Genomic DNA, 18362 nt, shown 5'->3' with positions numbered 1-18362 from the left:
TATATAAAAAATATATACTTGCTCTCTACATTTCAATTTGGAAATTTTAGAATGCTTAAATCAAGCTCTAAGTTATAAGCAATGTCTATTAATGAAAATATTTACCAAAGATTTAGCAAATGCAAAATTGTTTAAATAAAAGATATAACCTATAAATATTATTTACATTAATACATAAAGAAACTTACTGTTCTACTGGTAACTTCTACATCTGTGAAACAAACATGCTGCTATTCAGTTCATCTATTGATAATGGGGATATCTATAGTAGTAAAAAAATTTTAGATTAAAATAATTTCTTTAGAGAATTCCATTTATTTTGTTTACTGTTTGGACGTGGTGATCAATATCATAATCAATTTCACAGGAAAATTTAGACATATTTACCATATCCACTAATAGTTAATTTTGCAAAGCACAGACTAGAATGTGATTTGTTCCCCAATTAATCAATGCTTTGTGTGCTATATGGTTATCATAATTGTCATTGAAACAGCAGTGGAATTTGTAATCGTTAAGCATGGTTACCACTTTCACAAGGTGAAATAGCCATAGCATTACACAATAATTATTGTATGAATCTCCTTACATTTCAAGCCTCCCCCCAAATTTATAATATGCCTTGTGACTCTGCCTGTAAATACCTAAAGCAAATGAAGATTAAAATAACACAAGCACATCTAATGTTGGTATGAGAAGGAATTTCTGATGCAATTACTGGGTAATGTTAGGGATAGCTGTGCCTTGGAAAGAAATGTGTTTATTTGCTTTCTTTCCAATAGATCTGAAGGTAAAGGTGATGATTGTATTAAGTGAAAATTTAAATGCAATAACCAAAAATGGTAGTAAAATAAAATAAAGTCATCTTTAGACCAAATTGGAAGCATTTAAGAAATATTTAGTATATACATTTAAGGATTTAGTTGCAACAATTGTACATATAGCATATGGAGAGAGACATCTTATGACTGATTAAAAATGAGAAAACTGCCAATTGATCTCAAGATAAGGAGCAAAGTAGATACAGCCCTCTAGAATTAACAAAAATAAGAATTCTAAATGTAACAACTGCTTAAGAAACATATAAGAATATGGACCAATGTCTCTCACCAATCCAAAAAGCATATCCTGTATCTTACCAATATACTGCAATTATTTTCATGAAATAAATGGCCAAACCTGATTGCTTGTAGCTGTTGCAGCGAAGGGAACGCTGGTGGCGGGTGTTGTTGCTGCAGACACAGTGGTAGGTGGAGCGCCGTGCATCATGGGCACTTTCAGTGGGAAACCATGGAAGCAACACATGGGAGGGTGAAGCATATATGCAACCATGAAATAAACAATGGAATGGGGTGTGGTAGGTATCACAGCAATAAGCCATGCGATGTCATCATGATGGATACACCAGAGTGCAACATGCAATCACAGTCAGTGCAAAGCAACACAGCATGGAATGGAGGAAAATTTTGAAAGAGAAAAGGATAACATTAAGGAAAACAGAATTATCCTCAACTTTTAGTTTTTGCATATAATAACTTAAGAGGCCAAATTTTCAGAAGGAGTTACAATGGGCACATATGATAAAATCTGATTTTATCTAAGCTATCTGTATGAATAACTAGTTAAGAGGACTAGTTGCACATTCAAAATGGGAGTAGGGGTTTGGGTTCGCTAACAAATAGCCATGAATGCTGTCATTAGATTTGCAGGTTCAAAGGGTCAGTTCTATGTATACTTACTTGATCTGTATGCCAAAAAAATGGTAGTTCAATTGGTAGGTATATGGTAGGGGAGCAGATATGAAGAATACAATGACTTACATATGCAAGTTTTTAAGTACACCTCTGGCAAACTCCTAGTAATTTGGGCTATTGATCAGACAAACACATGGGATATTTCATAGTAAAAATCTGACAAAACCTTGTCCTCACCGTGAATATTACAGCTACAATGGCCCGCACCTGTGACACCTCTTTCAGTATGTTTTCTCTTTGCCTTTTCAAGTTTCTACTTCATTTTAAAAGCTTTTAGATGCTTTTCTCATTTCTAGTTCATTTTGGAAAGCAAACCAAGGAATTAATGTGTGAGTGGCAAGCATGCATGTATAATAATTTACATCTACATTGATTGAATTCAAATTTTTCTAAAAGTCTACAGAGAAAGTGAATGGCCTGGAGAGAGGAAACTCAACACATTGCAAGTGTCATAGAAACTGCAATTGTACCCCAAATGGTGATTAACAGAAATTCCGTAGTTATTCCTTATGCCTATCTGTAGTTATCCATTACTTATAGACATCTCGTATTATACACATGCCAATTTAAAAAAAAAAATTCTTATTTTCCCTTTGGGAAAGCAGCAACTATACAGGAAATAGTACTACTGAAGCATGCGGTTTACATTCCTACACAGAGCTCTTTGGTGAAAGGACAGGGAAGCAGAGTCACAAAATGTGAAGACAGAGACATATTTCACAGACTTGCAGAAGTTTGTTCTTTTAATCATATGCATATAGTGCTCCTGTTAATATCATTGGAAATGTTTTTCATTATTACAGAAGACAGGCAATCCTTCAATAACAGAGGCTTCACTTCAGTTGCCAGGGTTCACACCCTGCTGAGTCAGTGAGTGCTACTACTATGTGATTGTTGTTTTGACTTTTTGTTTTATTTAAGTAAGCTTTTTAGTCCTTTTTTGGGCTCTGCATCTACTCTGGTCGACCAATAGGATAAAGGTCAAGCTATTGCAAACTCTCAAAAAGGATAAAAGGAACTGAATTGATATGAGATAGTGGAGTGGAGCAAGGTGAGATAATTCCTCCCTGTTTCAAACAAAGCTGTTTTCTCCTGATCTGTTGTTCCTCATGCCCATGGTGACTATTAGAGCAGTGAGCTTCTCAGGAATTCTTGAGAATGAAACAAGTCACTTTTTTGTCTTCTTCTATATTACTGATATTAAAAATGGTTTCAAGATGGCTAACATATTTTATTGGTGGCTAATTAAAGGACCGTGTGTAACTGGTTAAAAATCACATACCCTCAAAGAGTCATTTTGAAACGATTCTGTTGTGCCTGGTTTCTGTGCAGATGGTGCTTCATGCTAGAACACTATAGAATTCATCACAGAACACTACAGAATGTTCTAGCTTTGCCTAACTCGTCCTTTCTAAACATTTGAGTATTGAATAATTTAGATTTTATGGATAACTTTTTTTTGGAGGAATGTTTTTGTACTTTACAACAAAATTATATATTTGAAATATTTTATAATTTCTTAGTAACAGATGTAAAGCTTAGAACAAAACTGCCCATCCCGGCTAGATTAAAAAAAAATGTTTTAAAATATGTCAGCTGTTATATTTAGGGTCAAACTAGAGAAATGTCAGGGTCAGTATTTGGCCATAGTGACAACCAATTAGGACTTAAGAGTACAGGACTATTGTGATTCCACAAAGACATAAAAACAGCACCATATTAAACCTTAAATACTCAGAAATGTCCAGCCACATCATTCAGTCACTCATCTCTATCACAATCACAACAGAAAAATACTTTTATTCGGATTAGAAAAAGTTGAGAATTTTTGTACAAAACCTACCAATACTTGAAGGAGGTGCCATGCACAGTAATTGCCCTGTACACCATGCAGAAATGCGTGAAAAGTAAAGAAAAGAGATATTTCATTATTAAAGCTTTACTGCTAGAAATAATTTTTAACTAGAAAAATATTCTTTGCAATACTAATTAATTAGCACATGCAAGTCCAGTAATCTTCCATGCTTATAATTTCAACCTAATTTTAAGATCACAAACCCAGGTAATCAAAGTAATTCTTAGATTCTTAGGCATAAAATGAATATTAATTTTTCTTTAAAGGAATTACCTCACTTAAATTACATCCTTTATTTATTTTGGACAAATGCATCCTTAGCAATTTTTATCACGAAAGGGAGAATTTATTACACATATTATTTTCAAACTATGCACCAGGGTCTGGTACCTGATGTCCATAGCTCTATTTAGAGCATTACTTTATCATCATTTCCTCTTCTACCTTGCAACTGAGGACTTGACTATGAACATGTGGCAAATAGGTTTTTCATCAAGAAGGGACTTTCAGCCAGAGAGATTTTTATTTTGCTATTCTTAAAGAGGAAAGGATTCTTCTGATATTTTGTTTAGAAATCTAGATTCTAAATTAGCCAAATCCAGCAAAAGTCTAAAAATTGTAAAAATTGTGTTTTTTAAATGATATAATGAAATGCTATTGTGGTTAGTAACTAGACAAAATACTGTCTTTCTTGGGCTTCTTTCAAAATTTCTTAACTGATCAATTTATCAATTAACCAACAGTTTATTTAAAGTCCAATTATATAATACTATGCATATAGTATGTTTATATAATTAACAAGGCTTTCTAAATTAATTTCTAAAACATGTCATTTTCATTTAATAACAGTTTCTAAACTTTGTATTTTACCCTGGCAAAAAAACTACTGTACTGTAGCAGAGAGCTTTTCAACTTATTCCAACTTATTCCTGAGACAATATGCTCATTCTTAAAGTACTGAATCACTTAGAAAAGTATTTTCCCTCATATATGATATTTATTTGAACAGAGTTCTGGCTTAAATTTTTTATTCAATTTTGTATAAAACTATTATACTATTAAATATAGTTGAATGTAGGAAGTAACAAAATATGCTGCAAAGTATCAGGAAAATTTGTCAGAAAACCTGCTATATTTTTTATATTAACTGGTTTAAGAATTGGAAGCTATATATATATATATATATATATATATATATATATATATATATACACATACACACACACATATATACACACACACATATGTACATATATTATATTATGCTATATTATAAATTTATGGGTAGTTTTATTATAAACTATTTTTGGTATATCAAAGATATATAGACTACATATTTTTGCAATGCTAAAGATATAATATATATACATTTTTGAGGAAAGACCAGTATCTTTGACAGTAATACCTAAGAGTCAAGGAATTAGTTTGAGACTGAACCAAGTGAATCAATGATAAGAAGCAAAAATTAACAAATGCTAAAAAGAAAAATATTGACAGTTTTTCCAAGTTTTATTTCAAACCATTAATTTTCAGGAATCGTAGGGGGAAAATTTATTATATATACTAGCAGATCAAACACAATTGCCTTGTTTTATTCCCAGTTAAAACACCTGTTGACAGTACTTGCATAAAAGCTCTTTGGGAGCTGGTGTGCACTGTATACATTCACAACATCACTACACTCACAGTACCCAGAGCCTTGTTCTCACCTGCAGGAATAAATGCCGGCTGCTGTGGGAGCTGCAGGTTAGCCAGAGCCTGTTGGCAATGGAAAACACTGGGATTGAAGACTGGGGTGGCCCCATTGGTCTTTTCAAATGCTGATCTTTTTGGTATCAGTTGAAGTGCACCAGGCTGTAGGGCCTGTGAGGGAGGGATGGATTAATAAGTAGTACCAAAGAAAATAAAGAATATACTCAAACCAAACAAGCAGCAGTTAAATGAAGTATTGTCTGGGAACCCTCTGCAAGGATATCCATCAAGCAATGTAACCAACTGCGGAGATGAAACAGTTCACTAAATGAGGACTTAGTCAAAAGCAGAAAATAAACATACAAGGAAAATAAAAACTTTTCAACTTCATTAATTTAGGCAAATTAAAAAAGACATTATTATTTGGGCAGAATGTGACAGGAAGCTGTTAAAAGCAAATAAGTATTTAAAATTAACATATAAGGATACTCATCTATTAATCTATTAAAATAAGATTTGCAGAGGCAACACCTATAGCAGGAAAGAGATTTCTTCCAGATAAAATTCTGAAATGTATCTAGAAGATAATGGTAGGTAGGTGATAAAACAGATATCAGTAGTTGAAGTCTGATACTTTAGCTCTATAAAACAAAACCCAATTTATATAAGGACTTCAGGTCCAAATCTTGTAACTATATATCTCCCAACTAACATGTAAAGAAAAAAGCAAATGAATTATTCCTCTCCCATCACCCATCTCACCCAGATACCACAGATAGTTAGCAAAATATATGGAATTCTCATTTACAGAAGCGTGTGATTTCAGTGTGTCATTTACTTTAAGGCCTTATAAGGTTTAATTCTAAAACATGTTAGCATTTAAAAATTCTCCTTTCATGTCTACAATTTTTTTTCAAAATCCCACTATGCTTATAATACCCAAACTTGTTCCTGGATCAGATTCATTGGAGAAGTTTGGCATCACATTTTTTTTTTCCTCAGCAAATTGCATATTACTAAAAACAAATGAACAAACAAACAAAAACAAAACATGTCCCAGCAACTATTAGGTACACTCTAAATTCTTAAGGAGACAGGAATATTTGTGCTGAGTAACTAGCTTTCCACGTGCTAAAAAGGGATATGCCACAACCTTCTTACTCTTGTGGATAAAGAAGGCCTAAAGGAATCTCTATTTTCTTTGGGAAACTAAATATCAATCCCTCAAATCTTTTTCTTTTAAATGCATACAAGCTGCTTTCAGTGATATTAACCTGAGCTATGCACATGAACATGAACAGTGTAAAAATACCTTTTACAAAGCATTTCTACTCTGATTCCTTAAAAACATAGAAAACTTAAAACTTCTTCATGGAAAACCTCCTTTTGTTTAATCTTACTTTAGACAAATTTCTATGGACCAATTTGACTTTACCACTAAGATGCTCTGATCAGTCACTCAGAAAAGGAATTTTATATTGACATTCACAAGTGTAAATTGAAGGCCTACCATATAATACTTAAATTTATATGTGGAAATTTGAGACTGACATATGCATTCTACCAAACACATCTAGATCATCAGAAATGGGCACATACATATGAAGTTCCCATGCCTGAGTGTAGGACAGTCACACAATAGCACAAGGAAGCCATTCTTTATAAATCCCACGCATATGAGAACCTTTATTTTTAGGGGGTCAACTGTATTCCTCTCCTTTATAATAGATCCACAATGTTTCTGAACTCTATTCCACCAACAGAAATAATCCAAAAGTTGGAGGCTTAAATTCCTCATTGAATATTCTGGATACCTTCTTACTTTCATAGCTTATAATTCCCTCATTCAGAAGAATTACAGATAAAAAGCATGTGATGAAGTCTTTTTTAAACATTCATTAACAGATTATGTTGTCCAGATCAAGAGAGAAAATAAGTTCTACTTTGATGCTCAGATCTCTCATGAAACAATGAGTTCAGTTCTGAGAGAACAGAAGTATTAAGAAAGTGGAGCAAATCCAAAACTGGTGCTGTGTCCTTAGAGTCATAATCTACAAGAAAAGTTTGAAGTAATTTTGGGTACCTGGTTTAGAGAAAAGACATCAGAGTCACACTCATATGGAATAGGGATTGACTTATTTTGTGTAATAAAATAAGTGTAAGTTCCAGTTACAGCAAGGTACATTTCAATTCATTGTGAGGAAATGTTAACAAATAGGGGTATTTGAAAATAAATATCCTCTCTCATGAAAGATTAGATCTCTGTCAAGGGTTTTAGGATTGTGTAGGTGATTTTTTTCCACAGCCAGGAAATGTGAAGTTTCCTCAGGGTTTTGTCCCTTATTGGATTGTTATAACCTATTCAACAAGGAGAGTCCTCGGCCAAAAATTATAGAAATAGCAAGCAGCTTATCAAAATAATTGACAGCTGTGGCAAACTTAAGTAATCATAATTCCTGTTTCTCAATCTATCCCACTGTAGTGTCATATGAAAGTATTTTTCCTAGCTTCCACCTTTCTGTGTTAAGTAGAACTAACTTTTCCCCAAATCCGACTTGCTAGGACAACTCTTCTTACCAGGCCTCTTCTCCCAACCATGTAGAAATGTGCCCCCAGCTTTGGCTGGCTGCTACCCTGAAATCACTCCTCCAGAAAGGAAAGAGAACCCTAATCTTTGGGAAATTAGAGTCTATTAATCATCCCATCTTCCAAGTCCTCTGTTTTTGAAAGGCATTAAGTATATTGCTAGCGAAGTACCCATGAAGGTGGTTGATAGGCAGAGAGGCAACTTGCTGCCTTTTGGGGATGATAAGGGTAGTTAGGCTATAAAAATCACTCAAAGATCATTTACTGTTTAAATTAAATAATTTTCTCTTCTCTAAAAATTGGAGAAGCATAATAGGTTACACTCATCAGTAAAGCTTTTAAATAATTACTTTTAGAAAATTTTAGTGAATAAAGTAGAATAAAAAGGTTCTCTCTTTTCCAGTTTATAACCTTGGCTATTCATATTAAGGTTCACTCTTGACTATCCAAGATTATGGTTACAAGATTTTAAACATGTTGAGGAATATACTAATCATTTACTCCAAAATACAGTCCATAAGTCCTGGCCTGCTCTTACCATTGCTGTGGCAGCTGAGTGGTTCATTTGGTGATGAGAAGCCTTGAGTTTAGCTTGCAAGTGTGGAGGAGGATGAAAGTACTTGCATTTCTCCCGGGAGCATCGGCCTTTGATGTAATCCATGCAGATTGTCACAGTATTATCACTTGCCTCAATCATAGAAACATCAGTAGGGTGAGCATAGCGGCAATCATTCTCACCACGGGTACAATTTCCACGCTGAAATTCTCGGCAAACCTTAAAGAAAAGAAAAATCACATTGATGACTAGAAGGTGATTAACTTTTATTTATTTTGCCAGTGAATGTAAGAGCAATAGTTATGTTATTTTGTAATCTATTTAGGAAAAAAATCTAAAAAGCTGAAGGATAATGTAAAACCATATTCACTATGAGATGTAAACATAGACAAAATTTTTATTCTTAGAAAAAGAACTTTATTCTCCCCGAAGGAAAGTTGTTCTCCTTACATTGAAATAAAAGTGCTTAAAAGTGTTACTTGAGACCATTTTTTAATCCTGCACTTAATATATAGCCTAAAGTATAATTAGCTAAGTTTACAAGAGGGAGTTATTTCATTATGGTCCAATATAAGTTTTTATTACATGGCATTGTGCTTTTCCACAGGCACGCTTGTGGACCATGACTGAATTGCATGTACAATTATATCCCATTATTACATACTCCCAGGCATTTAAGAAGCTCCTGATGGAGCAGACTTTGTAAGAAATTGAATAGTTATTTATTTCAATTTATGAATAATGACAATAAAAAAATGTTTGAATGACTTCCATACGTCAGAAAGCTGTTTGCATTTTTTCTTAAGATTTCCTTTTCTTAGGCATCAAGAGATATTTAATATCTAGTACATCATTCTTAAAATGGAGAACATGGGTTAGACCCTCTGAGACTCATTTATATTCTCCATTCATAGATATATTAGTCTACTTTTTTTCAGTTTGATTATTCTAGCAAATGGAGACTCGTCAACAAATATAGTAATTACAGTCTATGAAGCTGGAGCCTGGGTAAAAGGATCATTCCCACCAAACTTCCTGTGTCATGGCAAAGGAGATGCACAGTCTGTGGCTGGATACACTAAGACATTGTTTGACATACAGTACAACTGAATCAATGTACTTCACAATAGGGTATAGTTGCAGTAGTAAAATGTTTTAATGTTTTTCTGAAATTATACTCCATAAGCTAAAAACCCAGGTGCATTTATTCAAAGCATTCAAAACACTGAACTCTGAGAATGTTGCTTTATGCATACGGTTAATATCTACCCTATAGATGTTTATACATTTCTACGCAAATACCTCCAGCTTATCCGAGCGCATCAGTTTTGGACCAGCAGCTCCTGGCAAGGCGAGAGGTGGGTTTCCAGAAATCAGAACAGGCGCATTTGGTAAAAGTTCGGCAGGAACCAGGCCCATTCCAGGATGAGGTAAGTAAGGGTTGAAAGCCATGGCAGGATTAGCTGCAAGTGATGGAGTCATGGGAAAAGACGTCTGTATGTTTAAAAGAGAAAAGTATTAGAGGTAAATAGGTTATTCCTATTATTACACAAGGAGGCATTCTTTCAGAAAGCCTAAGCCATATCAAAATTTGCCATTGTTTCTTCTGATTATTTTTAGTCTCATACTAATTCCCATATAGGAGTTGCTTTTAAACCAACACATGTCTTTGAGTAACAAATTAGTAAACTGACAAAACAAGCCACTTGATTTTAACAGTCATGAATTAGCCAAATTAAATCTCATTGATGGATTCTATTCCAAATGTGTTTTCTCTAGTACTTCCATTTTTATCTAAAAACCATGTCACCAGTGATAGCACACATATAGGCAATCTGCCTTGTCTTCATCCATAAGCATGTTCTTGGCAAGCAGATTTCAGGTTCTCCTGAAAGCTCCCTTTGTTCCACCTTCCTCTTTCCTCTTCCCCATCAGTACTTAGCTCGAAGGCTGCCTATCCTACCATAGTTCACATCTGCTCTATCAAACACTTGCTTCTCTTCTTGGTCCACTATCAATTATGAAAGACAGCAATGAGTGAGGAAAAAGGGGTTGATTTTTAAAAAGTGAGAGCTTTAACAACTTCATGCCATATACCTAAAATGAGATTGGCATGGTCATAAAAAAAAAAAATAGAGACCTTATTTCACAAACTAATTTGACTTGCCTAACCTTGTCTTTTATCTAGGGGTCCAAATGATATCCACAGTTCAAAAGGAGATCCAAAAAATACTACACGGATCCCTGTTAGGCAGGAAGAAATAAGATAACAGGATTATAAAGTACATAATATGGAGTATAACTTGTAAAGAAAATCTTTAGAAAAGCAAAGGGGATCTTACTGGTTTTTCTATTTTTAAAAAGTCCTGATCTCAAAGAATTTGATATGTGAATTGCCTTTCTTATCTGTAGCCACATAAATTTATCACTTTATTTCGCTATTTGTTTGTTCCACATGTGAGAGTCTTTACTTCTCCATGTTGTTATAATTTCCTTGATAGTTCTCTTGTCTCCCCTGTAGTACCCAATACTTAGTGAATGACTGCTTGACTGACATAATCAATGCTGAAGTTTAAAACTAAATTTAAGCATTTTAATGAATTAATAACAAATCATGTTTAAGTGTAGTACATTCCTAATAGACTCTATAAGGTAGTTAGTACAATGTGCAACCAATGGAGCTTCACTCTGTATTACTAATAGCATGTGTTCTTTGTTGCTTTTTAAAATTTCATTCAATGAAAAGATAATGAATCCGTTATATTGACAAGCTGTACCCACACCTTCTGCTAAATCACATTAGTAGGAATAGCTCTAAATTCAGGTAGAATAGGAAGCTATGGAGTATGGAGTTAGGAGCAATATATATTCAACTACAACATCCCCTACTCTGACTTGAAATTTTCACTAGCACATCATTTTCCATGAAGCCCCTATTATAAACCATGTTTAACTTGGAAGGAAGGGTTTCCCCATTAGCTCTCTACCTTAGATGAGTTTATCAAATTAGCTAATTGTAATTAGGAAGAACAGAAAGAACTTGCCCTCCTCCTCCCCCAAAACTGGCAAGATTCACTAGAGTGAGTGAGAAGTCATGGTAGCTAAGAGCTTTAAGAGGAAAGAGGTAACACCAGGTGCCAGGAAAGATGATGGAGCAGTAAGTCAGGGAGGCGCTTTAAGTTCTGAGGACAGTCAGCCAAAGGCTGACGCAGCATAATTAGGTACTATGATGTAAGAGGCTATAGGGACATATCATACATTTCATTGAATGAGATATGAAGCCCCAGGAATTAGTCGATGTGATATTATCTTATATAGTGAGATGGAAATCTCTTGGAAACAGCCACCCAGGCATGGTTCCACAAAAAGATAGACCTTATCAATTTGATGATTTATGGTTGTCTCAAAAATAGAAAGAACTTCTAATCGTAAAATCTTTATATTTGAACCACACGATAGTACTCTTTGTTGCACTTTTTTCTCTCTTTCATAGTAAAGTTCTCATTAAAGTCGCCATCATGTTCTCCTGGATACTTTTTGCTTTTTCTTTTACAGAATTGGGAAAGACCATCATTACACTAAAAAAACAAAAACAAACAAACAAAAACTGATGAATTAAAAGAAAAACCTGCAGGTCAGTGGATTTTCCAGATTAAAAAACATCATTAATGACTAATAAATTCTGATCAATGAATAATAGTTATGCCTAATATACATGTAAGCAATGCTTCCTATTTACAGTAGCTCTGAACTTTTGTAATTTTTCCTTCCTTTTTTGGGGGGGCAGGATTTTCTTGGTTAACTTCTGCTTTCTTTGGAATATATTTTAACCTTCTTAAATTTGTTATACATTCCATATGAAATATGAAAACAAGCAGTGGGGCATAGGCAGGAACTCCTGAGCTTCTTATTTATTTTCAAATGGACATATCTGTTTTCTCACTACCACCTCTGCCCCAGGGTAACTACTCCATTTCATGAATTTGAACGTTCAAGGGCTTAGCTTTAGCTAACAGCCACCTGTTAAGTTAAGCAGCCCACAGGCTCACACATTCAGCATTAATAAGCAACTTTATTCTCGCTTATACCTATATTGCAGCCCTAGATGTCAGTTGAGCTAACATGAACCACTCTGTGGGGTAATCTTTGTTTTAAAGAAGAAGGTTCCGAACAGATTGAATCTGATTTCTATTTATAGCCCAAAATGGTCTGGACACTTAAATATGTTTCAGATATTCACTCGAACCTAAATTACTAAATATTTGAAAATATAAGAAGGCTTTTCCTCCTAGAACTAGAGGTGTGGATTATCAACTTTCTCTGAGTTTTATAAAACCAATAAGAATGGTGGCGACAACTAATTTTATGAATAAAAAGATCACCTGGACAATTATTTACCCTCAATGTCTCTAACAAGATTAGCTCCCATGGGTTCCCAGTGACTTGCACAGTACTTAGAAACTATTAGGGTTTTAAGAAATGCCTCCTAAAAAATCAATGAATTGTCTCTAGAACAATGGCTCCTAATCTTTTTTTTAGTCCTGGATTTCTCTGAGAGTCAGATCAAAGCTATGGATCTTGACCGCAGAAAAATTCATGTGTGCACAAAATGCTGCATGCAATCTCAGGAAGTTCAAGGACCTCAACAAAATTAAAATGAGTATGATAGTGGGTTCATGGACTACTTACTGTGTAAGAGCTTGTGTTCTAGGCTAAGGATTGGCAAACTACAACCCCTGAACCATATCTGGCCCACCTTAGTTTAGCATGGCCAGAATGGGAAGAATGGTTTGTACATTTTTAAATGGTTGAGAAAAGTACAGATGAATAATATTTCATAACACATGAAAATCATATGAAATTTATATTTCAGTGTCCATAAACAAATCCTATTGTGCTCATTATTAGATCTGTATAATAAAAAGTCGTGAATGTTTGTTTTCTCTCTTGTTATAGAAGTACTTACATAATATCCTCAACTTTGCCTCTTGTCTCACAAAGCCAAAAATATTTACTATTTAGTCATTTACAGAAAAGTTTGCTGACCCTCATTCTAGAGGATTCCAAAAATAAAGCACGCCATCAATTTCTGAAGTAAAGTGCTAATTATATATAAATTTATTGATGTGAATTCAATGCTTGTGGCAAGATTCCACAAGTTGAGAAAGTCTGGCTTTAGAAACCAATATTAAATTATTCACTAAAATGTTATTTTAAATAATCACTAAAATTAGGATTCTTAACTACTTGTTAACAGAATGCAGAGATAGACAGAATCTTGTGAAGGTAAAATTTAAGAAGCCACCACATACTAGTCTTAAAGGATTCTGCAACATCTTCAAATAATAATAAAATTCGATGAAAAACTATGCCTTAAATAAATATGTCTAGTTTACCCATACATTTTAGGAACATAGACTTATTACATAAAATGGATTATTCCTCATGCTAGTATAAAGAAATAAAAATTATATGTTATGCTAAATCAATCTGTGTATCTACCCAGAAGTCTAGATCTATTTGTAGTTACTTCAGTAATATCCAAGGTCAGTTACATACTTTAAGTCACTTTGGCTAATCCTGCCTGGCCTGCAGTCAATACAATAATTGAGGCTTTCCCTGTCTGCTCTCCTGTCTCGAGGTGGATGACTAAATGTTTTGTTTTATAGGATGGCAAACATTTGGTAACAATTTCTTGACTCAATTTTAACATCAAAAAGTAGCACTCTTAGCTTCTACTAGCACTTATAATACTTTAATATTATTGGTCATTTATCAGTATTTATACAATATAAAAGGAAGCTCCTTTCACCATCACTATTTGTATTTCTATCCTTAGATAATTCCAAAACACATTGAAATGTATAATTTTATATAATCAGAAATATATAATCAGACTTTAGTAAGTGTTCACACGAAACATAAATGAATAATCTAGATTTTAAAAGTTTTGCTTGGTCATCTCCACACTCTTTAGTGATTTTCTATGGGGACAAAAGTGGCCAAAAGGCACAGTGGGAGGCCTACATAACCTCCAGACTAGTTAATTGGTCCCTCAGTAATTAAGAGTTAACTTTATAAACAGACACAAGTAGGTAGTGGTATTTATATACTAATCATACTTGTTAATGAATAAGTCATTGTGGCTCCAGAGAGAGCTAAGAAAAAAAGTTCAAAGGTCAAAAGTGGATAGTTGTTTTGACGTACCTTATTTTTCTGACCTTATTAATCACAAAAGTCTCCAAGTAAGAGGAAGCATTGAAGGTAGGCATGCAGATGAAGGCTCAATTGATTATTGTTGATATAAAAGGTGTATAGTATGCAAGAAAGGACAAATCATGGTTTGGATCTGACTGTATTTGGCAGAGGAAAAGCTAAAAAGTAGGCCAGGAGTTATAACAGCACCTACACACAAATCAGCATAACATTAGATGATTACTAGAGGTAAGGATCTGGAAAGAGGGCAAATGACTTCTTCTTTAGATGAACAAGGCAATTTTGACCTCATTCCCAAGAAGTGAACAAGAACTGACCTAAAATTTATTTGTTGGTGAACTACCATGTAATAATAATGATAATTCAATTAACTTTTAGCATTCCAATAGGAAAGGAAAAGTATTTAAAAAATCAAGCGGTTACTCAATTAAAACAAAAGATATAAAACAAAATATAGATTGTTTAAGGAGGGAATGGCAAGAGCTGAGAAAAGCAGAGAATCCACAAGAAATCTGGAGATTATAAACATCTCAGTGCAAGCCCAGGGTAAATGGATGCTAAGAGTTAAAATGATCAGGAATTCAATAAGCAACCACCACAACTACCAAAATAACGATACAAATCAAAACAAAACCTTGCATGGTTAATAGAAAGATAACTCTACAGACAGAGAAAGGAGGCAAAATCCAAAGCTATAAAAATACAGAGGGTCAGGTACACAAATCAGAAATTAAGGGGATCACGCAAATGTTAATTCACCCTCACACTATTGTTATATTTTCCTACAGGGGAGAAACTGTTTCTAGATCATCTTTTTGTCCACTTTTTACTCTTAAATGTCTGGCATGGAGTAGATGCTCAATATTTACTAAATTGAGTGAAAGGGATTCCTAAATCATTAATTACTTTTAGGATTACCAATTAGAAAAATCCATTCAAATATCACAGTACAAAAGAAACACTCAGGGATAAAAAGTATTGGATAAATCTATCAATTTTGCTGTCTACCAAGGGAGACTTTAAACAGAAGGCCACTCACAAATTGTCTTTTGATATAGATGTGAAATGCTAGATCAAACAGTATGAGAAGCACAGAGTATTTTACACACTTATATACATGCATGCGCATGTACATGGATGCACACATACACACATATGTATGTATGCATTTTTTAATTAGAGTGGCTAAATCATCGGTAATATATGGTATTCAATGAAGAGTTCTGAAAAAAATGGTTTAGTGATATTATAAACCAAAATGTGCAACTTCTTATTACAAAATGTGTGGTTCCAGGTTACTAGTGAATTGTTAATATGACTGGTATCCACAGAATGGTTTAAAAGAAGACATTACATAAAGAAGTGTTTGAAATATTTAGCAGATCTATAAAGAATATTAAGGTAAATTAGGATTGTTGGGTGGAACAGTTTAAGATTATTATCAGGTGCATGGGACAACCACAGGATTATATACTAGGCCTCCTAATGGAGATCAGAACAAGGGGATGGTTTTGATTTAAAAAAAAAACTCATCCTTTATAGGTGAGATTGTCAAGCATTGGTTTTGTTTATTGTTGCTGTTGTTATTTTGTTTATTTTCCATCAGGGAAAAAGCTTATCACAGAGCCCTTCGAACTTCCTGCCTTCATCTCACTTGTGATCAACAGCAAGCAATTATGAGATAACTGACTGTAGCTTAGACTGTGACCAAGAATAGGGAAGCTAACAGGCCCACATGGTCTCATTAGCACCAAGCTCTAACCAACTGAACTAACCAGCCCCAGAGGAAAAGCACACAAAATGGACTAAATGGAGATTATGTTTAATTCATGCCATGGGAATATATGAGGGAGGATAAAGGGAGAATGTTGAGATTTATCACTATCAAAGAAACGGGGCTCTGTAAAAGATATCATGTACAAACGTCCTCTGTTTCGCTGCAAAAGTGTAGCCTTTTCATTTAATTTTTGAAAAAAAAAAAGATTTGGCATTGTGTATTAACAGAGTTGGCACAAAGCAGCAAACCTACTGCTGGTGTGATTTATTTTGTTTTGCTATAAAATGAGCTTTAAGCAATGTAATCTACTGAATCCCCAGGAAAGGACCTGAATAACTACTCTACTTTGGACCAGTAATTGAAATCAATAGTGAATCCAGGATCTGTGAGGCCTGAAGTTTAGGCAGTAGAGTGAGGGAAGAGAGACTTAAGAACAAAGAATACAGAAATATATTTTAAAAATTTTACACACACATTGTAAACATATTGCTAGAGTTCCTCCCAGGGCCTTGGAAGGAGACCAAGCAAATGAGGGGCCCTGAGCCTTCAGTAAACTTAAGGTAAGTCTACTCCTGGGAATAACTTGTTGAACACATAAATAACATTAGGCTTCAATTGCTATAATCTATAAGTAAAAAAAAAATATCTTCTCTAATCTTTAGAAAATATAGTGAGATCCAGATGAACTTTTGGGCTTATAGTATAGTTTTACTCCACACAGTCCTTTGATGTGATTTGGTCAACCTCAGTCAATATGGCACTTCACATGATAATGATAGTCATAATTATACTAAGAGCACATTAGCCTTATAATTACATAATGCCTGTCATCAAAATGACTTGAACACTTTGCAAAAATCACCTTACAAAACATTTAATGTCATCACATCGAGATGAAACAACTAAATGTCATTATTTATCATTTTGCAAGTAAGTAAATTGAGATACCCACTGAATAACCATCATTAAAATATACTAAAATTCCTGTACTGACCATGAGACTGGTAATCTGGAATATGGACATAGTTTCTTTTTCTGTGAAATCTATAAAATGCCTTGCCCACCTTTTTCATAATAATTATTAATAAACGAGTCATGACAATAGGGAGATAGCATAAATACTTTAGTCAATCAAATTAGTTGCTGTGAACTAGAAAAACTGTAACTCTGATGTGAATATGTAAACTGTATAATGTACCTCAACGAGGAAAGGATATTATCCTTTTGTCTTTAACTAAGTCATTTATTAAATATTTTGTAATTTTACTTCTATTCATTTAAAACTGTTTTAGTCTAAAGTTTCATAGAGTAATAATACCTCTTAGCTCCTATTTAAAGAAGAAAAACATTAAAACTATTGGAGTCTAAAAATAATATTATTCATTAATTAGTATTATAGCACTTCCTCCTATCTACTGGAACTTCCTATTTTTCCCCATTTGGTTCTGAAATGTTGCATCTCCTTCGTTTCTTACTATATTAATGCCAGATAAACATATAAGCTTGTTCATGAGAAATGTATTGGTAAATAGAATTATACAGATGATGTAACAAAGGTGGGGAGGGTTCAGAAAGACATCAGATGATTCTGTCTGAGATAAAGAAAAAGTCAGGAGTGGAACCCATGCTAATAGCCTCTGTGATTTAGAACACCAAAACTTGGCCACAGGAATGCAAGCCATAAAAAGCATACAGCAGACCAGAGGATTTGGCACATATAAAACAATAACCTCTATATAAATCATCAGGTGAATACAATCGACCGAGTCAAGTGTGTGTAAAGAACTGCCTCCATGTGAATCACAGCATTCAGAGAGAGAAACTAAAGGAATTTGCTAGATATGGACAGGCCTAGATTATGAATAATGTCCAAATAAAAAATACTTTAATAGCCTTATAACATTATGTCCATTATATATACAGTTT

At 33.9% G+C, this 18362-nt stretch overlaps 1 protein-coding gene across 32 annotated transcripts in view; it reads right to left on the bottom strand.

The window, feature by feature from the left end:
• The window catches only part of MBNL3 (muscleblind like splicing regulator 3), a 109370-nt gene that overhangs the window by 8813 nt on the left and 82195 nt on the right, over nt 1-18362 (bottom strand). For 29 of the 32 annotated variants that reach the window (XM_039875387.1, XM_039875377.1, XM_039875453.1 and 26 more), the window contains 6 exons: nt 9746-9937; nt 8426-8662; nt 5319-5472; nt 3598-3633; nt 1180-1274; nt 189-262 (listed from right to left, as the gene is read on the bottom strand). In XM_039875387.1, the coding sequence (XP_039731321.1) occupies nt 206-262; nt 1180-1274; nt 3598-3633; nt 5319-5472; nt 8426-8662; nt 9746-9937 (771 nt within the window). In that variant the 3' untranslated portion in view covers nt 189-205. The remainder of the gene's footprint in view (nt 1-188; nt 263-1179; nt 1275-3597; nt 3634-5318; nt 5473-8425; nt 8663-9745; nt 9938-18362) is intronic. The other 3 variants (XM_039875482.1, XM_039875493.1, XM_039875501.1) reach the window with 2 other exon arrangements.

The sequence above is a fragment of the Pteropus medius genome, unplaced genomic scaffold, assembly GCF_902729225.1.
Source record: "Pteropus medius unplaced genomic scaffold, Ma_sr-lr_union100, whole genome shotgun sequence".
NCBI lineage: Eukaryota > Metazoa > Chordata > Mammalia > Chiroptera > Pteropodidae > Pteropus > Pteropus medius.
The sequence above is the reverse complement of the archived record's forward strand: the minus strand, read 5'-3'. Positions and strand labels throughout refer to the sequence as shown.